The 25,014-nt window shown below is 46.8% G+C and overlaps 4 protein-coding genes across 15 annotated transcripts in view; 1 reads left to right on the top strand and 3 right to left on the bottom strand.

Annotated features, from left to right (window-relative positions):
• Positions 1-1,881: 1,881 nt before the first annotated feature.
• Positions 1,882-4,814, bottom strand: LOC6526270. 2 transcript variants are annotated; one of them, XM_002087356.4, is made up of 3 exons: positions 4,567-4,808; positions 3,590-4,487; positions 1,882-3,498 (listed from the first exon to the last, which is right to left on the bottom strand). In XM_002087356.4, exons 1-3 carry the CDS (start codon positions 4,684-4,686, stop codon positions 2,369-2,371), a joined length of 2,148 nt encoding a protein of 715 aa, XP_002087392.1. In that variant the 5' UTR covers positions 4,687-4,808; the 3' UTR covers positions 1,882-2,368. The 2 variants fall into 2 exon arrangements, with proteins under 2 accessions (XP_002087392.1, XP_039226625.1); XM_039370691.1 differs by having other exon boundaries at positions 3,288-3,514; positions 4,567-4,814.
• A 606-nt stretch (positions 4,815-5,420) lies between these two features.
• On the top strand, positions 5,421-7,495 carry LOC6526269 (homeobox protein Mohawk). 4 transcript variants are annotated; one of them, XM_039370692.2, is made up of 5 exons: positions 5,653-5,756; positions 6,183-6,232; positions 6,292-6,698; positions 6,768-6,975; positions 7,032-7,495. In XM_039370692.2, the coding sequence occupies exons 1-5, from the start codon at positions 5,667-5,669 to the stop codon at positions 7,198-7,200; spliced, it is 924 nt and encodes a 307-aa protein (XP_039226626.1). In that variant the 5' UTR covers positions 5,653-5,666; the 3' UTR covers positions 7,201-7,495. The 4 variants fall into 4 exon arrangements, with proteins under 4 accessions (XP_002087391.1, XP_039226626.1, XP_015053354.1 ...); XM_015197868.3 differs by having other exon boundaries at positions 6,759-6,975; XM_002087355.4 differs by lacking the exon at positions 5,653-5,756 and adding an exon at positions 5,421-5,527 and having other exon boundaries at positions 6,292-6,975.
• On the bottom strand, positions 7,450-8,515 carry LOC6526268 (39S ribosomal protein L10, mitochondrial). The gene is made up of 2 exons (XM_002087354.3): positions 8,357-8,515; positions 7,450-8,242 (listed from the first exon to the last, which is right to left on the bottom strand). The coding sequence occupies exons 1-2, from the start codon at positions 8,376-8,378 to the stop codon at positions 7,518-7,520; spliced, it is 747 nt and encodes a 248-aa protein (XP_002087390.1). The 5' UTR covers positions 8,379-8,515; the 3' UTR covers positions 7,450-7,517.
• A 420-nt stretch (positions 8,516-8,935) lies between these two features.
• The window catches only part of LOC6526267 (protein split ends), a 45,964-nt gene continuing 29,885 nt past the window's right edge, over positions 8,936-25,014 (bottom strand). For 6 of the 8 annotated variants that reach the window (XM_039370671.2, XM_039370672.2, XM_039370676.1 and 3 more), the window contains 7 exons: positions 12,656-24,854; positions 12,488-12,594; positions 12,246-12,326; positions 11,915-12,110; positions 11,543-11,842; positions 11,152-11,471; positions 8,936-11,060 (listed from right to left, as the gene is read on the bottom strand). In XM_039370671.2, the coding sequence (XP_039226605.1) occupies positions 10,773-11,060; positions 11,152-11,471; positions 11,543-11,842; positions 11,915-12,110; positions 12,246-12,326; positions 12,488-12,594; positions 12,656-24,854 (13,491 nt within the window). In that variant the 3' untranslated portion in view covers positions 8,936-10,772. The remainder of the gene's footprint in view (positions 11,061-11,151; positions 11,472-11,542; positions 11,843-11,914; positions 12,111-12,245; positions 12,327-12,487; positions 12,595-12,655; positions 24,855-25,014) is intronic. The other 2 variants (XM_039370673.2, XM_039370674.2) reach the window with 1 other exon arrangement.

The raw sequence follows: 25,014 nt of genomic DNA, 5'->3' as shown, positions 1-25,014 counted from the left end.
TGGTCAACGGGCGCCTGAAAGCTTGCAAGGGACGGCCATATCAAGGAAATATCAGATAGTTGTCTCGTTCTATACATGCTGGCATCTGCCGCCACCTGCTGGATTTCTGTTCGCCTGGTGAGCGAAACGAGAAACTGACCGATTTAGCAGCGAAAATAATATCCGGGCGGCTGGAATTTTCAAGAAATCGAAGAGATTCCCGATTTTAAGTACTAGGCGAACAAAAATCCTAGTAGGTAGCCAACGATCCCTTTTTTTGTCTAAAATAGAGATGCCCTCGTGTAACAGATTTTTGGTCACGCTCCCAACAACCACATGGAATTCTTTAATTATGTCGTGATTGTCGTGCTAATCTCGTGAGAAACGCGTGAAGCACCAAGTGCACAATGTGACTGCGCATCTCTGATCTGCGTTCCGTTGCAAAGTAACGGGGTTTCTCCTTAGAAGGCGCTTGAAAGCATGAAAGGGATGGCCATCATGGAAATATAAGCTAGTTGTCTCGTTCAATACCTGCTGGCATCTGCCGCCACCTGCTGAGATTTCTGTTCGGCTGGTGTGCGGAACGTAAAACTGGTCGATTTAGCAGCGAAATATCCGGGCGGCTGGAATTTTCAAGAAATCGAAGAGATTCCCGATTTTAAGTACTAGGCGAACAAAAATCCTAGTAGGTAGCCAACGATCCCTTTTTTTGTCTAAAATAGAGATGCCCTCGTGTAACAGATTTTTGATCACGCTCCCAACAACCACATGGAATTCTTTAATTATGTCGTGATTGTCGTGCTAATCTCGTGAGAAACGCGTGAAGCACCAAGTGCACAATGTGACTGCGCATCTCTGATCTGCGTTCCGTTGCAAAGTAACGGGTTTTCTCCTTAGAAGGCGATTGAAAGCATGAAAGGGATGGCCATCATGGAAATATAAGCTAGTTGTCTCGTTCTATACCTGATGGCATCTGCCGCCACCTGCTGAGATTTCTGTTCGCCTGGTGTGCGGAACGTAAAACTGGTCGATTTAGCAGCGAAAATAATATCCGGGTGGCGGCTGAAACCTAAGAGATTCGCGAACAATTAGCAATTATCATAGCAATCCCTATCACTCCTTTTTTGATTTTCAAAAAATAAAATTTGAACAAATTTTCGCATTTTTGATAATCATCACCAAAATTTGCAAAAAATGGCAAACACATAGTTTACTAAAGACTGGGGAAAAAAGGGTGGTAGAGTAAAAATTAAGTAAAAATTTTGTACTGCCAATTAGCTATGTTAATTATACCTATCACAACCATCATTAAAATTTGCGAAAAATTGCAAAAAATTAGCATTTCCTTTCGTCCTGGACATTAAGAGTTTCCAGCTCACTGTCGGCGGGAGACTTCTCTGCACTGCCCCCACGACTCTGTCCGTTCGAGGATCTGGCACTATTCGTACTGCCACTTAGCCCAATAATTTGATAATTGTCCGGTGAAGTCTGCCGATCGCCGGAGATCAATGCTCACGGCCTCGATTTGGGTGAGCGCTGGAACGGAGGCTGTACGTAGTCGGGAATGTTGCCCAGGAATCCGGCCAGCTTTCACGCAGCAAATGGCTGGCCTTGATCTGGCCAATGTCGAGTTCTGCAAACGTCTTTTTCAATTTCTGGTTCTCGGTTGTCAGGATGGCATATATAATTCAAAACTTCTAAGATGTATTCCTCAAAAAAAGCATATAAAAAAAATGTTCTTTGTGTGAATTTTGGTGTTGTATTTATTTTTTTTTGCTATGCACTTGTAATTTTGTAATCTATTTGTATAGGGATGTATATTCTTAGTAATTGACTAAACTTAAAAAAAGACAACAAAAGCAAGTCAAAATCCAATAAAGCAAACAAGGGGATACCCAAATGTTTTGAGTTCACAGGCACGAGAACGAAATTCTTTATATATTTAAAGGTGATCGAATATGGGATGAGGGTGGAGTTTTTGAGGTGAGGAAAGGAACTTACAATAATTACAAAAGAGTACAAATGTATAATATACAATATATAAATCAGTGTATCCGCTTGGCCCGTCTCGCTTAGTTCGATGCGATAGTAAACTTTAAGTCTTATAGTCTATGATAACACTGCCCCAAGGTTTTGTTTTACCAAAATATGATTTTTTACGGATGCTCTTGGGTGACCGTGTTTAACACGGGTAAACAGTCATATGCTGGATTGATCTTTTTTGTAACAGTGAATTTATAAGAGCCACAATTTTGACCCATATTTGGCACCCGCAAATACAATCTAGTTAACCAACGATCCTGAAGGGCAGAGTAATTTGCGCATACTTTTCTGGAGGCTTTTGGCTTTTTGCTTTTTCCAGGTGTCCATCGATTTCAATTCATTTGAATTAGTGGAACTGAAGGAAGAGGGAGCGCTCGCAGGCCTCTTCAAGCAAAACTTGCTGCCGAACCTTCTCTTCGGGAGTGAGTTCTTTCACCAATTCGTCGAAGCCGTCGTCCGAGTAAGCAGGTTCTTCGTCTGCCATGCCCCCATCAATCTCTTCACCGGTGGCTGCTGGCAGAAGTGGCTCGCCTATGATGCTACGTATGTCATTGGGCAACGTTTCTGAGGCCTTGAGCTGCAGGTAAATACCCTCAGCAACCTGCAAGGTTTTTTGAACATCTATATTTCCAGACAGTTCGTTCACATGCTTCAGGATTTCTGTGAACTCATACTGGCTCTCGATAATCACTCTCGTCTCCTGATCGAGGATAGCCACCGAGAAGAGTAGGTGGAAGTTGGGACAGGGGAGCCGAGTCCACAGACATTCCCATAGCTTCAAAACGTCCTCGTTGTTTAGCTCCCGCTTGTACCAAACCAAGAGCCATCTGAAGCAGAAGTACATGTTGTCCGAGTCGTGGGATCTCATGTAGTTAAATAGGGGGGCATTGGCAAATTCAATTAGGCGACGAATCTGGGCGAACTGTGTCTTCATACCCGCCTGGTCGATGTCAAAGTTGGTGAACACCAGCTCCATGAAGCCTACAAAGCACCAGAATGCGTCCACCTCGTTCACCTGGATCTCCAAAATGGGCGCAAGCAGATCGGACATTCCCTGAACGTAACCAAGATCAAAGTTGTACATCACGTAAGTCATAAGGACACCCTGGAGAAGGGTTAGATTGGGATTATCCTCTCCAGCAAAGAATTGCAGAGAACGATCTGTGCGTTTCACATCCTTTTCAATCTGGCACTTGCGCTCCCGGTAGCCACAGAAGTTCGCTTCCTGGGCCGTAGTCATAGCCAGCCACTGGGCCTTCATGTTGTAGTACTCAATAGACTTTTGCTTACGGCGCTCGATCCGCTCCACATGAGTATCAGACCAAAGGTAGTAGTTGAGAAGGAACTTCCATACATCTGACCGCAGGCTCTGGACGACGCCGCCGCGGAAGATGATCTCCTTGATTCGTGCGCTATCGGAAATTCGCCCGTCTGGCGTCTGAAACTCCAGCCACTGAGTCTCGCTTAGGGGAAGACCTGCCAAGTTTAGTTACTGTTAGTTCATTCCAAAGCGTGTTTATCTCAAAAAAAAAATGGAGTCAAGATTTCTCTTTTAATATCGACCCACCTCTCTCCACCCGCTGGCGATCAGGCAAGTTGTTAACTATTTTTTCGTCCTGGGCATTAAGAGTTTCCAGCTCACTGTCAGCGGGAGACTTCTCTGCACTGCCCCCACGACTCTGTCCGTTCGAGGAACTGGCACTATTCGTGCTGCCACTTAGCCCAATAATTTGATAATTGTCCGGTGAAGTCTGCCGATCGCCGGAGATCAGTGCACCCGGCCTCGATTTGGGTGAGCGCTGGAACGGAGGCTGTACGTAGTCGGGAATGTTGCCGAGGAATCCGGCCAGCTTGTTGGGCAGCCAGCTTTCACGTGGCAAATGGCTGGCCTTGATCTGGCCAATGTCAAGTTCTGCAAACGTCTTTTTCAATTTCTGGTTCTCGGTTGTCAGGATGGCATATTCCTCGCCGCCGCTCCGACTGGTCTCGGCGTTCTCGATAAGGTGCTGATCGCGCATCGAGCGCACAAACAGGTCTGCGTTTCCGTGCTGGAAAAAGAACTCACTGTGCAAGCCATTGGCCCCTTTCCGCATAAAGCGGATCGTCTGTCCGCGATGGCGCACCTCTACGGACGACAAGTCTTCCAGTTGAGCGCGCATGATTCGCGAACGGGTGCTCGCCCCACCGCTCGGTTCGATGGGCCTAGTGTTGAAGGCACGGCACTCGGAGGTGGTGCGTGTTCGCCCGGAAATCCTGTCTACCAGCGCCCAGTCGCCCTGGTCCTGGCTGTCGTCCGCGATCATGATGCTGTCATTGGGCTGCCACTCCAGCAACAGCCTCCTGCGGGGCAGTTCCGCGGAGGATCGCGAATACTCCACCAGGGAAAGAGAGCCGCTGGTGTTCAGATCAGCGATGTGCTCCGCACTGGCTTTCTTTAGCAGCACGCCGTCGTGGGTGAAGAGGATCTTTGGATCGGAACACGGAAGAACGGGGAACGTAATGCCACCAGGAAACCATGAGTCAGGTGAAAAGCGAGACACTTACGTTTCCCGTTCCCTGCAGCGGCAGATTCTGCACGTCCTCCTCCACAGATGACAACTGCGATTCGCTCAAAACGCCCAGCTGCACTTGTTGGCAGCGGTCATATCGCACCGATTCGTCCATGGCTGCCGGCGATTAGGTCTTCCTGCGTTGTATTTCCACTTAGCCTGCGCTATTACGTTTCAGATATAAACAATTGTCCAACGGAAGGTGCTAAATTTTACATGACAGCGTTTTGTTTGGGGTATTTTATCAGCGGAGTAAAGATGGCCACATTCCAGGGCTCTAGTCTACCGATGTGGCAGGCTTAGTTTTCAAACTGTCTGGCAACCACACTAGTACGGGGGCACTTTGAAATAATTGTGAACTCCAATTGGAATTGAAAACTGCTACTAGTTAACACTTAATAGCGTTTATGTTCTATAGATTGAGCGATTTAGGCGAATAGAAATTTTAAGAATTTCTAGACTTCCTAAAAACATTGTATGTTTTTCTTAGCTTTCTAGCCTGCAGTTTCCTTCATTCCCTTTTCAGCAGTGCATCACCAAACGGAGTTCATTTTCCCTTTGATCACCTGTCGTGTTCAGCACATTTTAAATTCGTAACTTTTGTACACACATTGGGGCAAGTCTAAGAACGTCTCGACCACCGACCTCGCATAACCACACCATAGCAGTTCCAATCGAGAGTGAAAGTAATTTGCAGAACAACAGAGCACGATTAATTTCGTTTCTCTCGACTCTCTTTGATTTCACCGAGAACTGAGATAATTTTAAAATAAGCAAACATATCTAGTTGTACTTTGTAAATAGGCTAAATGATCTACGTTGCCTCTTTGGGGTGTTTTGAAAACTTTTCTCAGAGTTTAGTTTGCCCGAGAACGTCGTACAAAGCACAAGCACTTGACAATTTTAAAATTCTGAAATATAATGAAACCTAATCAGAAAATATAAGCCAAATACAGGTGGGTGAAAAACATGGCAGAGCTAAACAAGAATAAAATAGTTTACATTTTTAATGCGTCAGAAACATATATGCATATTTGAATCTAAATTCAGTGGTGTGGAAAAACAAGTCAACGTCAAGTTCCAGTTATATAATTAATGTTAACAAAATTGCCTAAGAGTGTCAACAAATGCGATGCATCACCTAACTATATGAACTTTTCCCAAAAGTTTCCAGTCGTCAAAATTGTAAAAACACTTTACATCTTCGTTTATATTAGTTTTGTCATAAAACATCATTATTTTGAGAATTTGTCAACGAATTCGAACAACATGAAGCACTATCTTAATACGCGCAGTTGTGAGACGAGAAAAAAAGTCCCTTAACAGTTTTCTACTTATGTTACGAGAAGTAAATACTCTCTTTCTTGCTTTGATATCACCTTCTGGCTCTCGAACTCTCCTGCTAGAAGATTGGGCAAACCAAAATATTTATTTCGTTATTTTGAGAGAAAAAAAATATTCACAGAGCCAAAAAACATGAAAATCGGTGCGCCAGAAATAGCGCCACCCACTGAAAGTTTTAAAAACTAAATTGACTTACAGAGTATTTTTAAAAGAGATAGCGATGAGCCATTGGGTGCCAGTTTTCTAAATCACTTTCCTTGTTTTCAGAACCTCATGGACAAGTCAACGCGGCCTAAACGAAATCGTCGTCACAGCAGGTAAGATTAAAAAAAAAATGATTTGCTATTTTTGTTACTCATTTTGCGCGCTTTTTCAGACGAGCCTGGCCGCCGGAGGATGAGCTGCACCCAGCAACCCGAGCCACAAAGAGGTTATTTACTCCCGACATCAAGAGGATGCTAAAGGACTGGTTAATTCGTCGCCGGGAGAATCCATATCCCAGCAGGGAGGAGAAAAAACAGCTTGCTGCAGAGACTGGGCTCACGTACACTCAGATTTGCAATTGGTTCGCAAACTGGCGAAGAAAGCTTAAGAACTCGGAGCGAGAGAAAGCCAAGAAATCCTGGGGTCACCTTATCAAAAATTACAACCACAATGCCCGGGGTAATGTGGAACAATTTAGCATCTCGTCGGAGGACAGTATTTGGGAAGAGGAGATGCACTCGTGTCCCGCGGAGGATGACGATGGAGACGATAATGACGAGTTTTCAAGCCACAGCACTGGTAGTGATGGCAATGCCAATAACGAATCTTCATCCCCATACAAGCCGATTGTGATTGTAGAATCTGCAGGATTGTCCGAGCGGATACCCATTTTATCAGAAGCACAACCAGGGGGCAGGGCCAAGTACAAGCACCAGATGATGGAAAAGTATCTGCGGGATAGTTCCACGGCAAAAACGACCAGTCAACAGGGCACACAACTGAACAAGTGGCTGGAAAGTGCAGCAAAGTTCACACCGGACAGGAACAATTATCACATCGAGTGGAATACGAGCAGGTAACATAGTTCGAAGCTGCCATGGTTAAATGTGATAATAAAACGATTCAATTTAGGCAGAAAGCTGGCATTAACGGCAATTGTGGACAAACGATCTTTACCACAGATGTGCCTGAGCCTGCTCGTGGTGATCACTGGATGCTTCATCATAAGGACGAATTGGAAGCGGCAGAGGCCTTGGCCAACCTCGCCTTTAACTGCAGGCAACGCTGGCACCATATCTAAAGACTGAGGACTCCGGAACTGACGCCATCATTCCAGCAGAAGTTTCAGGCCCCGTTGGAAAGTGCAATCTAGTCAAATGGGCTTCTTCTGGTTTTCATTATTAAACTTTGCAGTACAATAATCTCACGTTACCAGGATTTTGTTCAACTTTTAGCGACACTCATTTAATTTATGTGATAAATTAAGACGATCATATTTATGTGAACTGAAAACCAGATTGCGCCGAGAGTTAACAATTACTACAGCTAGTTTAGAGTGAAAAACAATTATATAATTTTCGTTTCTTGTTATTTAACAAACTTGACTCATTTGGACTTCTACGTAGACTCTGGCGTTTCCTCCTTATCCTGGTTTTTTGCGTGGACATTAAGTACGCGCACAAAACTGTTTTGATGCGCCTGCAGTTGCTGAATAAGGTTGCCAGGTGCTTGATTAAGAGTCTGGACAAGTTGTGCCTGGGCCGCTTGCAGGCCGGGCATCTGGGCGTAGTCGACAAGCTGGTTCCTACTCAGTATGGTCTCCTCCACGATGCCTCCCAGCAGGACCATTTGCGGTACCCTTCGTACGATTCGCAGCATTGCGGCAGTCTTTTGCGGATCCGGTGAGAAGACGATGCAATTATTGGAGTGAAACAGGGGCACAATCGCTTCGTATCGAGTGTTTTTTACCGCCTGTTCGATGATTTTGCTGCCGTAGGACTTGAGGTGCAGGTTCTGCTTGTGCAGCTGAACGCGCACGCGGAATATGTCATCGGCTGTTATAGAATTAAGGTGAAAGAAGGCCACCAGCCGAGAGTGATCCAGCCAATTGCGCACCTCGCGTGCGATGATCTCGTTGTATGGATTCTCCTGCTGCTGCTGCGTGCGCTCCGCACGCGTTTTGAAGCAGCTCTTAGCCTTTGGGGCCTCCGGATATTTCGGTTGGGTGACTGCGACTACCCGAGCACGCTCGTAGTGCGGCGCTTTCGGGCGCTGTATGTTGATCTTACCCCTAAAGCGGAGGAATTGTAGTGCCGGAGTACTGGTCTTGGCCAGGGGAAGACCTAAAATTATTTAAAATCAGTAAAAGGCCGAACATACATGTTACAGAGTTACACAACAATAGTCTGAGCCAGGCTAAGCCAATAAATTAAACCTTTAAAAACCGTGCAACTTACTCCTTTGTATCAGGCTTGTCATGCTGTATAACTGTTTTAAAGTTAACAATCTCTAAAACTAGGAACTTCTTATTTAACTTTATTTTTACTACAACGATGTTTACTCGTTGTTATCGATAGCTATAGGTATTTGTGTCCATCGATGTTTCGCCGGTTGGCGTTGCCACCTCGTCAGACCTTGCCTCGGTCGCAATATTTTTAAGTTAGGAAAAGGTATTAGAATAAATTTGAATTGAATAGTGCAACGATCGTCGCCAATTTCGTTAGAAGTCTCGGAAAAGTTTCGGGAGGAGAATAAAACTTGATTTTTAGCATTTGCTCCCGATTTTAACCGATTCCACACAGCTTTTACCTTGGTATAAATAAACTCGAAAAAGACCTACAACGATTGCATAGGTATAGAATTTATTTAATTACAGTTATAACATTAACATCTATATATATATATATATGTATATATATAATGCATATATGTATGTATAAGTTGTATTTCGCTATGTGGTTCGATTTGGATTTACGGCCCGAGAAACCTATAGAACCTATAGAATCTGGGAGCGGAGAAAATAAAAACAAACCAAGTGTATGAAATAAGTGTAATTTAATCGTTTTCTTCAAAGTAACTTAGGAAATAACTAAAAAGTCTCTTAAATCATACAACTTATACATTAACATATTTTTAACAGCGCTTTCTATGTTTCATCTTGAAAACGTGTTCATTTTATTTTCTGAATTATTCTCTTTTTAACTTCTTTTGTTTATCTGTTTCTGGGTGACCTGTTGTAGATCTGATCTCTCGTGTTCTTGTATCGTTAATTATGTTATATAATGTACAGATTTCCTTTTAGTTTAGTTTTAAAACATACAACTAAATACACGCTAAACACTAATTAAACTGTATTTACATTTTATACTTGTTAGAGCCTAAATAATTTAAATATGTTACAGATGTATTTTTTAATTTTTTGTTTTTTTCACTCGTATGTTCTGCTTTCTATATTATTCCGGTTACATAATTTACAAGTCGTGTGACAACTTACGTTTAAAGTTAGGGAGTGTTCAGAGAGGGTACTATATAGGTTTTTGTATTATTTTGTGAGTGGTATGTTTACGTGTTGGTTTTTTGTAGGGTGTCAGAATAATGGTATAAACATAATGGAGGATCCTGAAACTACCCAACATTGTACAAAGTTTCGCTCACAAAAACTAAAAAGTGGGAGGAGACCGGAACACCTACATTCAGATTTATACCAGTGAGTTGTAGTTAGGTTTGTGGCAGTGGTGAAGGTGTTAAAAAAATGTAATGGAAAAACAAAAGTTTGCCGTCTTTCGTAAACAGAAGACCTGCAGCGTCAAATCGGAAACTATTGGTAGTTTTACTAGAAGAGAAGAAACAAACTCTGGTGCAGAGTGAAATAAACACGAAGTGAAACGTGTCTAAGCTCTAAAGTAGTGGGCTTAACATATTAATTATAATAAAATACGCGTCTAGATAAATAATCGTAGTATAATGTATGTGTGTGTATGTTATCGTAGGAAAAGCCTCTGGGCGCATCTCTAAACCTAATTGTGCTTTAACAGCATGGGCGACAGTCCGGACTTATCTGAAGTTCTTTGGGTCTATGCTAGGCCCCGTATGCTAGTTTTATATTCAGGCATTCCATAGAGCCAAGGAACCGATCTGTCAAAAATAAAATGGTCGGTTGTTCGAAGGCGGAAACTTTGTATAACGAGGTGTAGTTACTTTTCTATCGAAGTAGTCGAAAGTTATTCACCAATAAAAACTTAATCGTGTTAGGATTAGGATCGAATATTAATATTATGTACGGGTAGTAGTATGCATAGTACAGTAAACAGTTAATATGTTGTAAGCTTTCTGTAACATTTCTTTCAATTTGTATGTGTAGGTTTGTTTTTGTGTTTGTTTCTTCCTTTTTAAATAAGCAAAAATAAAACTTTCTTTCTTGAGATCAAACTTAACGATACTTTGCAAGCTTTTTCTTAAAGGTTTTTAATTACGGAGAGTTATATAATTAATTTAGACAAATATTTTGCTTTCAAAGTGTCGGAATTTAAAGGGTTTTCTTTCATTTTGTTTGAGTCTCTTGCGGATCTCTTTACATTTATATGTGATCTTGGCCTCAATGTATTTTTGCATTCTTGCATTTATTTATTCAAACTTTAGTTTGCATGTTTCTTCTTGTTTAAGTTGTTTTTGTTGTGTTTTGTTTTCCTTTGCTTTTTTAAACTTTTGCTTGTTTAATCGCTATTTAAAATTACTTAAAATACTAGAAGAGCGTAACATGTTTTTGTTGGTTTCTTTTTCTGGTTCCTCATTTGTTGTTGTACAATCCTGTGAAGTTTAACGTCCGGGTATATTCTATGGTTCAAAGTCCGTTGGTTTTGTATTTTCAGTGGTTTAGACAGTGGCGATGACAATCAGGAGATGTGCCAGCTCGGATACGCGATTCTTAAGATCAGGAGCGGCGCGCTCTAGGTTTTCATTAGCGAAATCGCATGACGGAAATATGTGTACCACGAAGGCCGCTTGCTCACTTCCTGGAATGGGTATGTTCACAATGCCGGCAGCCATTTTCTGTTGTAAATAGGTAATGAAACCGGTCTGGAGGTTCCTTGAATGCTGCAGTACATCGGCGTGATCTCTTCCGCAGGGCAAAGCCAACAGCATGCAATGCTCCTTGTCAACCTGGGTGTTTTAAATGAATGATCTTAGTGATGTTCCAACTTTTAAATTCATATACCATGCAAAGCTACATGTATAATTTGTATATACATACCTGCATCTTTTTGGCGACTCCCTCCAGTTGTGTCTGCTCCAGTCGCATTCTTTGCGCAATCCTCAGCAACGGTGTATTGGTCTCCACCAAACTGGGAAGTGACACTCTTGCCACATCGGGGTTTCCATGCACAAAGTGCATTTGGACGGCGGCCTGATCTGTTTTAAGGGCCAGTAAGCCCTGCCACATTACCGGATAGCGCTGCAGCAGAGTAACCAGCGAATCACCTGGTGGGGGCGCCATCGCTGGTGATGCTTGCTGGGCGGCCATTTCCATGCCTGCAGGCAAAGCAGGTGGCAGATGATCCTGCTGTTGTTTAACTGCGATTGCAAAGTTAGAATATTCGTTAAAAATATTTTATTAAATTTTTTCACGGTCAGTAGATACTTACCGACAGCTGCTATCATTGACATGCGGTCCATCTCATCCAGCTGCATATCCATTGCCTTGCCTGAGTGATGGTGGTTTCCGGGCTGCACGCTGCCATCCCGTCCGATAAACGGACTTCCAGAGGAAACTGCAGGCATTTGTTGTGGCACCACCACACTAATGGTTGCAGTTGGGCGATGGGCCGGCGGTGGTTCCAGTTGCAAGCCACCACTCTCGTACATGCCCCTGGATGCAATTTCGCTGAAATGGGCGGGGGGAATCCGCGTATTGTGTACGTATACCTGTGCCATTTGCGGAGAGTCTGGAAGAAACAATGGTTACAGGTTGTTAGGAGATTTAGGGAGTCACTAGGCATAAAACTATGAGAACTTACCAGCTGCTGTGCGATCCTGGGGACTTTGCAAACTGTGGGGAACTGCAATAGTCCTTGGAGGGCCACTACCAGGGCGTCGTAACTCTAGCGGCGGACTGCTGCCCATCTTGTCATCGTAGTCGCCACCTCGCATTAAATGATGCTGGTAGAGCATGAAATCCCTAGATGCAGCCACTCCTCGATACGTGGAATCGTTCTGAAAAACAAGCAGTGGCCGAAAAATGTTTGTAAGCAAATGCTTTAACTGCAGTACTCAAAATAATATGACTACACGAAGATCTTAGTTTGGTTACGCTACATGAAAGCTCCGCAAGTAAAACTTGTGTATTACCGGTGTTATGGGCGAAGCCTGCTGATGAGCTGGAGGCGGACTCTGGGTTCGCCGTCCACTGACGTAAGCACCCAGGTCATGCTGCATCCAAAGTTAGCAATTCGATTGTAAAATAATTTTAGGGTTAGTAATAAACTCAATTTTGATTTTTAATGGTTAGCCATAGTTAAGTTTAAGTAAGGAGAAATCATGAAGACTTTTGTAGTTCCCTTAAGTTAAGAGTATCATGCATTGTTACTTACCAGACTGGCGTCGAAGGGTGGAACTCCGGAAATGCCGGGCGGTAAAACCAAAGGAGATACTCTCGGCTGGCTCTGCGGACTTATGTTTGGGATGGCTGTGCGCATGCCTGTAAAGATTTTAAAGTTAGCTATGACCGTAAGGAACTATATGAGCTAGCTGCAACTTACCAGCTCCTGGTACGACGGAGTTGACCTGCTGCTGAGCTGATTTCAAGACCGCAGCTGATACCGGTGGTGGACTGCCCACACTTCCTGGCATGATCTGTCCAGACTGCAGGCCGTGCAATACGGGATTTGGCTTTCCGGGCGGCGGTGAAGGGTTTAATTGATGCTGCTGGGGGTGCAGATGGGCTGGTAGTTTCTGCTGCAGTAGCATGCCAGGATGGGTAGGCATAATTATTCCGTGAGGAGGCATTTGCACCTGAGCCCCCTTTTGCTGATTGCTTTGCTTATACAAGTGCTGCTGTTGCTGCTGCTGAACGGCTGACAAAGTTGGAGTCAAAACAGCGGGTGCATAGCTGTAGTTCGGCTTAGTCAACTGCAGGTGAGGTCCTGTTGATGAAGTAGGTGGTAGCTGCTGTGGTTGCGGCTGAGGCACCACCGACGCCTTCGAGCTGACCACATGCAATATTTGCGGTGGGGCTGCTGATGCCGCGTGCTTGATCACCACCGTTTGCTGCTGCTGCTGCGGACTTACGGCAGCTCCTGGCCCCAATTGTTGCTGCTGGCTAGGAACTCTTGGAGAGTGCGGCGAGTGCGCTGTTGGCGGCGGCACGTTGACCTGAAGATGTTGTTGCTGCTGCAGGTGACGTGCAATGATCTGAGGCTGTACTAGTTGTTGGTTTCCAGCAGCATCTGTGAGCAGCATGTGCCCGGAATGCGGTGGTTGCTGTGGTGGTTGAGCTACTGCTTGCTTTGTGGGTGTCATTTGCTGCTGCATATTCTTTTCCCTATTCAGCACGTGAGCTTTAAGTGGTTGAGGTGGCCTGACAGTACTATGCTGAGCATGCTGCAGCACAGTGGGCAGAGGATTCTGCTGCAGAATGATGGGTTGTTTTGGAGGAGCCACCAGCGGCGGTTGTTGCTGCTGAATAACCTGCGGGGGGTTTCCCTTCACCAGAACACTTACAGGCTTGTTCAGCAAAGCGGCTGCTGCCGCCGTTTCGAGCTGAACTGATTTTCCTAGAGCCGTAATGGGATTCTGAAGTCCAGATGGAATCAAAGTAGTATTTATCTGTGAATTAGCTTGCTGTTGTGGTGGCTGCTGTGAATGTTGCGGATGTTGTTGCTGCTGCTGCTGTTGTAGCTGCGGGGGAGGAGCTGCTTGACCGTCTTTATTGCTGCTGTTGGCAGGTGCAGCAGCGGTAGCTGCAGGAAGATTACCCTCCTTGCCCTGGGGCATGCCAGCGGTGATAACTCCCGTGACGGGGTCAACTAGTGCCTTGCTGACCGCATCCGCTACCCCACCGGTTATCTTTTGAGTAGCAGGAGCGGCTGTCTGATGCATTGGCAGTCCCCCGCTCGGAATGGATGAGTTGATAGCCTGGTAGGATTCAATCTCCGCTGCCGCAATAGCTTTCTTTTTGGGATGTTGAGGCATTGTAGGTTTGACGGGGACAATGGCTGGCACAGGAACGGTAACCGGGACAGCAACACTAACAGGCGCTGGTGTAGAAACTGGTGCTACAACTGGAACCGGTTCCACTTCTTTAGTATCCAATTGGGGCATATGCGGCTCCACACCAGCCCCTTCTGATGGTGGCAAAATACTGGATGACGTGGCGCCAACCGTTGCATTAGACCTAGCAACTTCCTCAACCAAGCTTACAGTTTGTTCACCGATTGTTTTTCTGTCCTTTGAACGCCTTGGGCGCCCCACTGCAACGATCTGAACCACATCAGCCTTTTTGGCCTGAGCATTTCTGCCAGAACGGCGTGGTGGAGTTTGAGCGCCTTTCGGCAAATGTGGTCCTGTTCCAGTTGGCGTGTTGGTATTTCGCACCACATCCTCAATGATATCGTCTACAGTGCTGCGATCCTCCTTTTCTTGTAGGCGTCGAGACTTGCGCGTGTTACAAGACTCGGAGTTGTCTCCTCCAATTGCATCAATATTTGATGAAACTTCCGGTTGCTGCTGTTGTTGCTGCTGCTGCATTGTTTGCTCCATTTCAACAACATTCTTAATCGAGGGTTGCGTTTTATTGATGGTAAGGATAAGTCGTGGTCGTTGGTCCTCCGCAATCGGAGCCACAGAAGAGATTGTCTTGGTCTTGGGCTCTTCACCACCATCTTCATGAAACTCGTAGATATCCTGACCAGTTCCTAATTGACTTGCGACTTGGTTTTGTCCTTGCGCCTGAGTCAGGGCTTGATTCCTGGCTTTCTTCTCTGCAGCTGTCAGCACAGAGCTGGTAGGAATAGGTGCTGGCAGTGCAGTCGTAGGTGTAGCCGACGGCGCCATTTCCATTCCTTTTCGCTGCAAATCGAGTTGCTGCTGTTGAAGTTGCTGTTGCTGCAAGAGTAGATTCCTTGGAGGGCGTCCCTTCCTGCCTCTGGTTACAGGAGCTGTTACTGGTTTTCGTAGCCTGGTGTGCACCCCATTGTCACCTGGTGTCACTACCAATGAATCCACTCCAGGCGGCGCAGCTGTCACAGAGTTTAGGGGGAATCCTCCCACTTTCTTCGCTCCTCTTGGTTGGCGTCCTCTCTTGGCGCTACCTCCCCTTCCTGGAGGTCTTCCAACAGTGGGTATAGCTGGTTTTGTAGGCGGCAATTGTCTGGTCTCCGTCTCGTCCTCTGTATCATGATCGTTTGAGCTGTTCACACTCATAGAAGTAGTTGGAAGAGGGGTCTCCTGGGCCACAGAATGATTTGCAGGCTGCGGATTCGGAATAGGAGCCGGTGCAGTTCCCTGCATTTCGCCTGTTCGTTTCCCATCCTTACTAGCCAATGGAGTGTCTATTTTTTTTATTACACTGTCTATATTTACCTCCTTAGCTGACCAGTAATCGCTGTCCACTTCCTTGGAATCCTGCTCGATCAACTCATCTTGCTTGGGCTGCGAAATCTTAATCACATTCTCCTCCGTTAACAGGGAGCCAGCCGTATTCGCCGGGATTACCGCCAAACCTGTGGTAGGAGTGGGTGTGCGAATCACCGATACACTTTCCGATGACTTCAGGGCTGACATAGCCTGTGCTGGTTCTACATGACCAGGTGGCGCGATATCCTTGCCCTGGTTTTGAGGATAGTGTATGGCATTCCCTTGGGCTTGTGGTGGTGGAACTTGATTTTGTGCAACAATATGTTGTTGGACAATTAATTTCGGTGCACTTTGTATTACATTAAGAGGCGTTTGCAGAGGAAGATTTGCTCCTGGCGACGACTGATGCTTCTGATGTGCATGAACTGACGACGCTTGCTGGTGTGGCAACTGTGGCTGTTGGTTTGGCTGTGCATGAGGTCCAACTCTTGTTAATATGGCGGGAGGCTGGGCTCCCTGATTAACAGGAACCAAAGTATTCGGCTTGCAAGGTGAACTGTGGGGCAATTGTTGAGAATGTTGCTGCTGAGGTACACTTCGCGCAGGAAGCTGCGAGCTATGTTGTTGGGATGCAAATATAGACGGAGAGACTCCCAGGTGCCCAACTCCTTGAGGCGACTTTTGCTGTTGCTGGGGACCGTGCATTTGCTGTAGCTTGTGTATTTGCTGCAATTGCTGTTGTTGTTGGCTCAACTGCTGCTGAGATGGATGTTGCTGTTGGGATAGGTGTTGTTGTGGTGCCTGGTTTTGCTGTTGAACCTGGTGTTGCTGTTGGGCCTGTTGTTGCGGTTGTGCCTGGTGAATCTGTTGATTAAACTGCGGCGGAACTGGATGTTGTTTCTGAGTCGGATGTTGTTGGGCATGGAGTTGTTGATTCATATGTTGCTGGGTTGGATGTTGTGGCTGGGTCTGGTGTTGCTGCTGTGCTTGTTGGTGGTGCTGAGCTTGATGCTGCTGTTGCATTTGATGTTGCTGGGCTGATGATAATTGTTGCGCCTGACCGTGAAGTTGTTGCTGCTGCATGTGTTGCTGTTGCTGGCGTTGTAGCATCTGCTGATGCATAAACTGCTGCATGTGCTGCTGGTGCTGATGTGCAGTCATCTTGGCCATCACCTGAGGCGAATGTTGTTGCTGCTGGTTCTGATGGGCATTTACATGCATGTTCTTGTGCGGCGGAAGGCTGCCCAAGGGAGGCGAACTAGCCACCTGCGATTGGGTTGCCTGTTGAGGCTGTACGGTAACCACTTTACTTATGATCGTCGGATGATGTGGCACCTGTATCGGTGGCATTTTCTGCAGCGGAATAGTCATTAGCTGCGGTGTCGACTGCACCTCAGCCACAGATTTTGGAGAGGGTTGTTGTGGTGCCTGCTGTTGTTGTTGCTGCTGGCTTCTGGGCTGGTAACTGTTTATTTTGCTGGTGGTAGGCGAATTGCTGCTGGACAACACTCGAGTCGTGGGGCTTGCCAATGGACTAATGCTGTTGCTTTGCGGGCTGGTTATTAGCGCATGCTGCTGCTGTGCCTGCTGAACCTGTTGCTGAGGTGGTGGCTGGCTTACCATAGGACGCCCAACAGGACTCAGTTGACCCACCAGGCGGTTTTGCGCTACACCACGACCTGGTGAATGAAGCGGACTGTGTGGAGATGGGGCTCGAATGCCAACCATATAAGTTCCAGGTTGCTGAGGATGATGTGACTGCTGAGGAGACAACACCATTTGGGGCACCACAAAGTGAGGCGTTTGTTCTGGTATAGATATTGTTGGCGGTTGCATAATCAAGGATTGCGTCCGGATGGTTTGCTGTGGTGTTATCGGACCCTGCTTGGGAGTTGAAGCCTGCGGCATGGTATTCTGACTTGCAGTTGGACTTCCAAATGATATGGATCCAGATGCTGAAGCTGTATTAGACGCAGTACTCGAGTTTGAGCAACTGCTCATCACATTGGACAGATCCAAATTGATGACGGAATTTGGATGTACGCCGCTTCCCGCTGAGTGCGGTGCAGGCAAGACGGTCTGCACAGGCTGAACCAAAGGCTGTTGGAGTTTGCTGATGGTTGGTGGTTCAATCTTAACTGGAGAAGAGGATAAGCCTGCGGGCACTGTTTTTGGCGGATCCAAAAGTGGCAACTTAGTGATCACGGAAGGTTGCGGTGCGGACTCCTCGTTGTGCTTCGATTTAGACTCTACGATAGGTGTGTTTATATCTGGAGTTTCTCTGAGAGTAGGACTGCTGTGGTTAATGGATTTTTCCGGCGACGATGAGCTCTGAACAGTTTCATCAATCTTTAGACTAGGGCCACTACTATCCGCTTCATCGGGATTCTCTTCTGTGTCCGTATCGATCTGCAGATCCCTTTCTGACTGCGGAGTATCAGCTTTTATGTCCATCATATCCTCGTGTTTTAAGCTTTGCACTGCCTTGTTGAGTTCTTCCGGATCCAAGACCTCAGCGACAGGTTCTGATTCAATTTCTGGCTCAGGATCGGCGTCGGGCTCAGCCTCTCGTTCGGGCTCCATTTCCGGTTCCTCCAGAATGGACGCAGGCTCTCCAGCTGCTTCAATCGCTTTTGCGGCTAAAGCAGCCTCTTCATCGGGTTCTGCTATGACTAAAGTTGGTGTTTCTAATTCGTTTACAGAGTTCATCTCATCCATGCCATCGAGTGAGTAATCCGTCGTAGAGGATGTTCCAAAACTTTCCCCCAACAGAGCGGATACCGCACTCTCAGTCTCCTCCTGAGAGATGGTCACACGCGACTTACTTTCCTCCAACTTATCCAAAGGTTTTGTCGCGCGTGGAGGAGATGCCACTGGAATTTTAGGCTCATCTGTCATGGTATCGAGCAAAGATGTTGAATTTAATTCTACGGAAATGGATTGCACAGCCGATTCACTAATCCTATCATCAAGCTGACCATCGAAACCGGGAATGAAGCTTTCCTTCTTCTTGCTTTGAGCGGAAGCACTAGTAGGCGAATTTTCTAGACCAGGCGCTGCAGCTACTGCTGCACTGGCTCCCGCTGCTGTTGAGGATGTCGGAGTGGTGGCCAAAGCAGAAGAGGTACTCACTGTACCACTGCTTACAGGTGTTTCTGCAGACTGAGTGGAGAGCATGGAACTGTTGGCTATAGTTGGAGTTTTGGGTATGGGACTAATTAGGCGGGGTTTCTCTCGCGAAGGAGTGAGAGCATCGTTTCCACGACTCGAGGGCGTTGTAGGTTTCGCTTTCGGGGTGTGCAACAAATCATCGTCATCGTCGCCAATTAGGCATGGTAAACTTGGAGATGGCTTACAGACGGGTGGCGATGAGACATGCTTGGCGTCCAATTGCAGGTCTGCATGCTTGCTGGCAGCTTGAACGTTGACAGTAAGCTTTCCAGGAGTAGGAGGTGCGGATGAAGTGGGAGCCACATTTGGCAGAGATTCCCTTCGCTGTTGTTGCAGCAGCTTTTCTTGCTTTTCCTCCTTAGACCGCTTCTTCTTCTTTTTCTTGTCTTTACTCTTGTGCTGCTCCTGCTGCTCCGGTTTCACACCCTGTTTCGTCATCTCCACTGAGTTGTTGTCTTCGTTGTCAGAGAATCTGAATACATCCGCCATATCGGACCTATACGTGGTGGCCGTTGAAGGAGTGGCTTCTTCTGAAATCGGTTTGGTATCAAAGTCGATCATAAGTTGAGCCTCTAGAGCCCTTCCTGCTTCATCCATATCTACGCTGTTGTCATCATCCACCTTAGTTTCAACCTTGGAAGATTTCTGGTGAGTTTGATTTTGCTGTTCTCGCTGGGATTTTTCTCGCCTCTTTTTCTCGCGCTTCTCTCTCCGATGTCTTTCCCTATCCGCATGAGAAGATGAGCTGCTGCCTCCCGACAGGCGACTTCTCTCCAGCTGCTGCTGTTGTTCACTCTCGTGCACAGGTAATTGAATGTGTGGTTCCTCATTCTTGCTGTTGGGTGTGGAGGGTTCTTGTTTGTACGTTTGCAGAGCAGCGGAGACAATTGGACCAGTAGTAGACACGCAACTGGGTATAATGTCTTTACTTGCTTCTGCTTGCTCGGGGAACTGCGTTTCCTCTTCATCGGAAATGATGCCAAATATGAACTCCATCTTATCCTCTCCTCTTTTTGAAGTTGGGACTGTCAAAGGCGCTGATGTTGGAGTGGCAGGCAGAGAAGGTGAAGTAGAAGGATGGGCTCCTCCTGTGTTGTATATTTTGGTAGTTGAGGAACTATCCAGGCTCTTCGATTTCTTCGACTTTTTAAGTCGATGACGCTCTTCTTTTGATAGTTTTTCTGAACTTGTATCATTGGGGGTAGGCGAATTGGGTACAGTGGATTCAGTCATATTCCTAAGCTTCTCCCGTTTTTTCTCCTTCCTTTCCTTGTGCTTTCTCCTTTCGCTGGCTGAAATATCCATCGGTAGCGAAGCACACTCAGTTTTTAGGTCATCAAAACTATCGAACTTTGTCTTGCATTCGGAGGAGGAATGAACATCAAATATGGAAGGTGTTAACGGGGCCACCACCAAAGGTGTTTGAGTTGACGAAGTATCCGCTGTGGAAGAGGATTTCAAACGTTTCTTGCTCTTTTTGTGTTTTTTGCGAGTTTCGGGAGAGTACTCTTTAAGCTTTTCGGTGTAGGTGTAAGCAGAAGAACTATAGAAATCTCCAAGCTCTTTCTTGATCTCCCGTTCCGTCTTCAATTTGCGCTCCTCTATTGAGGAATTGGAATCATGCCGAGACTTGAACTTCTGATCTTCGTCAGAAAGCTGCTCTCGCTTGATTTCCTGAGCAGGAGTTGAAGGATGCTCTTGTTTAATAGCCAAATCAGGAGCCGGCTGGGACTGTGACTCAGAATCGGATGCAATCCTAGTGGAGTTAGAGTTCCTCTTTCCAAAATGGCTATGCTTCATCACATTCCTTCTAATTTCGTCTTCGGAGCTATCATCACCATCACAAAGTCTCCTCAAATTCTGTTGCATCTGACGTACTCTGTTAGCATCAGCTAGGGAGTTTGCTTCCTGTTGATCCTGATCTCCGTGCTCTGCATCCGAATCGGAGGAAATTCGCCGTTGGTGGGTCTCCTCATCGTCATCATCATCGCTGCTAGACAGTCCAGGATAACGACCATGGAAACTGCTACTACCACTATTTCGATGCTGTCGATCTTCGAACTCAGTGTCCGAGTCCCCATCATAACTGGTGGAGCGCTTCTTTTTGGCACGAGATTGCTTTAGCTGCGAGAACTTCGCCTTGATCTTTTTCTCCTCTGCCTGGCGTTGCATATTCTTGCAGCTCCTGGCTTTTACTTTGTCGTACATAGAGACATTTGGACAATCATCCGGGATATCGAAGATGGAATGCTTCTTGGAGGCATCATCTGTGTCGTCGGAGTCTGCGGAGCTCAACATCATCAGTTTTGCGCGAAGCGATTTAGACGAAGAATGATGACCTTCGTCAGATCCCCGTGATGACTTCCGCTCCACACTCCGCCGGTGGTGTTGGTGGTGGAGTTTTCCGCTTGAAGTATTAGTTGCTGCTGAACTGAGCTCACCAGCGGATCCACTTCCCGCAGCAGAGATTCTCCTGTGAGGATTATGATTATGCTGCAGTGGGGTGTGCTCTTCATCTGTATTCGTGGATTCCGCCACCGACTGCCGCTTTTTCTCCCGATGGTGATGATGATCTCGTTTACTCTTATGCCTAGAAGATGAACTATTCGCATGACTACTAGAATGCTCCCTCTCCTTTTCCCTTTTGGGTTGATGTGGCTGCTGCTCCTCCTCACTTGTATTTATGTGCTGCTTGGTTTGGGAAATGGAATCTACCACCACTTCAATGGAGGAGTTGGTTTCTATGGAGCTGACACTGCCCTTTTGATGATGTTTATCCCGTCTATGGTGATGTTTTGAGGACGAGGTGGAACTACCACCACAACCGTGGGTCCTTGAAATGTGTGAACTACTATTTTTGTCTTCTTTGGAACTACTGCTCTTGTGTTCCTTTGAGTCTCGGCGATCGTTTAATCTTTGATTACTGCTGTGAACCGAGATGTTCTGGGAGTTCTCCATTCTTATGCGCTTTACATAATCCTCATGATGAACTTGATGACTCGATCCTCCGCAAACTCCACCACCTCCAGCACTGTGGTTGCTTTCCTGCGAGCTGAGACGTCTCTTATGCAGGCGCACTGGGGAATTTCTAGACAGCTTCCTTGAGCGTTCCTTTGAGGTGCTGTCTGAAGGGGTTGATGGGGATGCACTAGGAGTTCCTGGAGCAATGGTGTCCATGGCATTTTCCTTGTTGTGCTGGCAGTCGCTTGCGGCGAGGCTACTTACCTCGCCGGCGATATCCATTTTGCTCTTTTGGTACGATGATAGCTCACGCATTCTTCCCACACGACTTTCTTGCTCAACTTCCATAGCTCGGCGAGATTGTTCCTTCTCTCGATGCTCTTTTTCGCGTTGATCTTTTTCGCGGTGAAGCTCCTTTTCCCTTTGCTCCTTCTCACGCATCTCCTTTTCCCTCAACTCTTTCTCCCGCAGTTCCTTCTCCCGATTGTCTCTTTCTCTCTGTTCTTTTTCGCGCAGATCTTTTTCGCGGATCTCCTTTTCTCTCTGTTCCTTGTCACGCTGCTCTTTTTCTCTAAGCTCTCGCTCTTCCCTTTCCTTCTTTTCGCGATCCTCTTGGGCCTTCTTCTCCCGTTCTCTTTCTTTTTCCTCTTCTTTAGCTTTTCGGTCTTCTTTCTCTCTTTCCTCCTGCAGAGCCTTACGTTCCTTTTCCTCCCGCTCAACCTGTTTACGCAGATCCTTTTCTCGCTTGTCTTTTTCCTGACGCTCCTTTTTCTCTCTCTCGTGGCGCTGGTTCTTTTCAGCTTTGTCCGTCGTCTCATCGGCCTCACTGGAGTCGTCTTCAATGCGGGGAGTAGCTGACTTGGAGGATTGGGAGGTAGACGAGTTCTTTCGCTTTTCAGAGGACGATGCATTTTTATCAGGCTTCTTGTTTTTCTTGTCACTTTCCGATCTATTGTTGTGCTTGCTGTGCACTTTGTCGTGGCTGCTGCTGATCTTCTTAGAGCTGGAACTCGATGATTGGGATGTGGAGGTGCCACTTCTTTTTGTCTGCTCTTCCTCACCAAAGGTCGGCTGTTGTGGCTTTTGTACGTGTATCGCTGTTGAGGCTAAGGAACTGTTACCGTTGGACGTTGTTGATGAAGTAGGTGCAGATGTGTCCACCGAAGCTGTTGCCAATTCCAAGGAAGAGCTGCTTGTGGTGCCTACGTTTGTACTACCCGGCACTGAAGCAGATTTCTGAAGCTGAACTCTCGCTGGCGATGACTGAGGTCCATCTGGCACGCTAAGGCTCTTAGTAAGATTGTTGCCAGAACTCTGGCCAGCTAATCTAGAGGGTTTTCCCATTTCTGGAAGAGGTGGAGGTGCAGGCTGTACAGCTGGAGGAGGCGCAGCGGTGTTCGGCAAAGGCGGGTGACTGGGAAACGGATACTGCAATCCTTTTGTGGGTCCCGAGTTGGCAGCTGGTGAGGATGAGGAGACAGCAGTTCCCCCACTCAGTCCCGCACTTGTTGTCCCTGGTGCTGCGGGTTTGGTAAGTTGACCCAGGCTTGCGGTGGTTACTCCTCCCACCGAAGGCGAGGGCGATGGGCTGTTGTAGGGAGACATCGAAGCTTGAGGCGAGTTCATGGGTGATAAACTACTTAGTCTTTGCAGTAATCCGGCCGATTTGCTACCTGTCGAGTTGCCCAGTCCAGCACTACAGCTTCCAATTATTGGAGTGGTCTTGGTCGCCGCGAGATTGGGCAAAGCAGGTGAGGTGTTTCCGCTGCATGGCCCTCCAGGATGTCGGGATACATTTGCTGCCAGTGAAGATCCAGCAGCGATATTGGAACTCGATCCCAATGCAAAATCAGAGCTGGTTGGATCGTACCATTGGTTTTTATTTAGTCGTTGAAAATCGTCATCGAAAACGCTTTTCTTGGCCAGCACAGATTTGACAATTTCCGAGGGCTGCAGCTCATCAATATCCAAGAACTTGTGCCGTGAATTGCTTGCTGAACTGGATACTGTTCCACTTGAACTGTTGCTATTTCCGGATCCCGAGCTTGTCTGATGAGAACTTAGACCAGTACCCAAATTCATGTGCATAGAGAGCTGCCATGAAGGCGTGGCACTAGTGGGTGTATGACCGGAAATATGTTCTCTACTGCTTCCCCCAGACCATCGCTCATAGTTCTCCTCAAAGTTGCGGAGTCTTTCATCCAGTGAAGGACTTCCTCCAGCATTTTGGCCAGGTACATCCGAATCGCTGGAGTTTGAACTTAGTGACCGTGGACGTGCTGGACTAGCCATCAAGCATGTGTTGGAAGATGAGGATCCGTGCAGTTGCTGCGACTGTTGTTGGTGATTATGCTGTTGGTTTTGGTGGTGTGAAGAGGAACGCCAATATCGCGAGGATGGGCTGGGTAGGAATGTGGATCCAGAACAGGAGCCCATTCCCTGACTGGTGTTAAGACTAGAGTTGTTAAGGGAGCATGCCGAGAAGGAAGCAGCTCCTACGCCCCCCAACCCTCCGGAGGATCCTCCTCCCAGTTGCTGCGGCACATAGCTGTTTCCAGCTCCTCCTCCACTGCCCCTGCACTGCTGTTGTTGGAAGAAAAGCACCCCGAACTTTGGAAGAGGGAGCCACATCACATCCCTGATTCTCTCTCGAACTCTTTCTCTGGGCGGAGGCAATCGACGTGGCTCTGTGGGCAGCACTTCAGGTCGCTCATCACACAGCGGCGTACCAGGGCGAGATCCATCCGCGCTTTCGCCACCGCTAGCTTCGTGTGAGTGATGGGAATGTAGCTGATGTCCCCTGCCCCTAGAGACATGATGATGGTAGTCATCCGCAGGAGTCAGACCACTTATTCCACCCAAACCAGATCCACTAGCACTATTAGTTGTTGAGGATGAGCTGGGCTGTTGCATAGTAGTGGTCACTCGTCTTCTCTTTGCAGCCAGCGAGGCATTCAACATGTGCTGCTGATCCATGCTGCTGGCTCCAACGATTCCGTGCCGGAAAGCCGAGGAACTAGAGAGCGCTGACAATGCTCCCACATCGATGGACGGGCGCCGGCAACTGAGCATCATGGATGGGGGAGCCGAGGGCAGGTGGCCAGGGAACTTAATGCTTGGAGAACCACTTGGGGTCTCGGAGACCCTCCGGATCTCGCTTTTGCGGTTTAGAGGATCGTGTATCACATCACAGTTGGACAGGGAGAGAGGGCTTGCCTTATTAATGCTGCTGTGCTCGCCAGAGGACTCCACCTAAATTAAGAAAAAAAAAAAAAAAACAAATAAGGAGTTGTTTTTGGATTTTAAAGGAAAGGGTATTAAAACTGTTCCTGTTTTATCAGCGGCTTATCACATTTTTCTTGTAAACTAACTAAGATGCCCAGCCATTTAAAACGTGGAACAAGTCGTATCC

This window comes from Drosophila yakuba, chromosome 2L (assembly GCF_016746365.2).
Source record: "Drosophila yakuba strain Tai18E2 chromosome 2L, Prin_Dyak_Tai18E2_2.1, whole genome shotgun sequence".
Classification (NCBI taxonomy): domain Eukaryota; kingdom Metazoa; phylum Arthropoda; class Insecta; order Diptera; family Drosophilidae; genus Drosophila; species Drosophila yakuba.
Note: the sequence above shows the minus strand (reverse complement) of the source record. Positions and strands in the feature narration are given on the sequence as shown.

What these genes read in the sequence shown, in the direction of transcription:
- LOC6526270 (XM_002087356.4), bottom strand. Translation starts at nt 4,686, where the DNA reads ATGGACGAATCGGTGCGATATGACCGCTGCCAACAAGTGCAGCTGGGC. An exon ending in CGCTGCAGGGAACGGGAAAC is followed by an intron (nt 4,488 to 4,566) that starts GTAAGTGTCTCG and finishes TCCGATCCAAAG; the next exon opens with ATCCTCTTCACCCACGACGG. An exon ending in TCGCCAGCGGGTGGAGAGAG is followed by an intron (nt 3,499 to 3,589) that starts GTGGGTCGATAT and finishes TAAACTTGGCAG; the next exon opens with GTCTTCCCCTAAGCGAGACT.
- LOC6526268 (XM_002087354.3), bottom strand. Translation starts at nt 8,378, where the DNA reads ATGACAAGCCTGATACAAAGGA. An exon ending in GACAAGCCTGATACAAAGGA is followed by an intron (nt 8,243 to 8,356) that starts GTAAGTTGCACG and finishes AAATAATTTTAG; the next exon opens with GTCTTCCCCTGGCCAAGACC.
- LOC6526269 (XM_015197870.3), top strand. Translation starts at nt 5,667, where the DNA reads ATGTTAACAAAATTGCCTAAGAGTGTCAACAAATGCGATGCATCACCT. An exon ending in CGAAATCGTCGTCACAGCAG is followed by an intron (nt 6,233 to 6,291) that starts GTAAGATTAAAA and finishes GCGCTTTTTCAG; the next exon opens with ACGAGCCTGGCCGCCGGAGG. An exon ending in ATCGAGTGGAATACGAGCAG is followed by an intron (nt 6,976 to 7,031) that starts GTAACATAGTTC and finishes GATTCAATTTAG; the next exon opens with GCAGAAAGCTGGCATTAACG.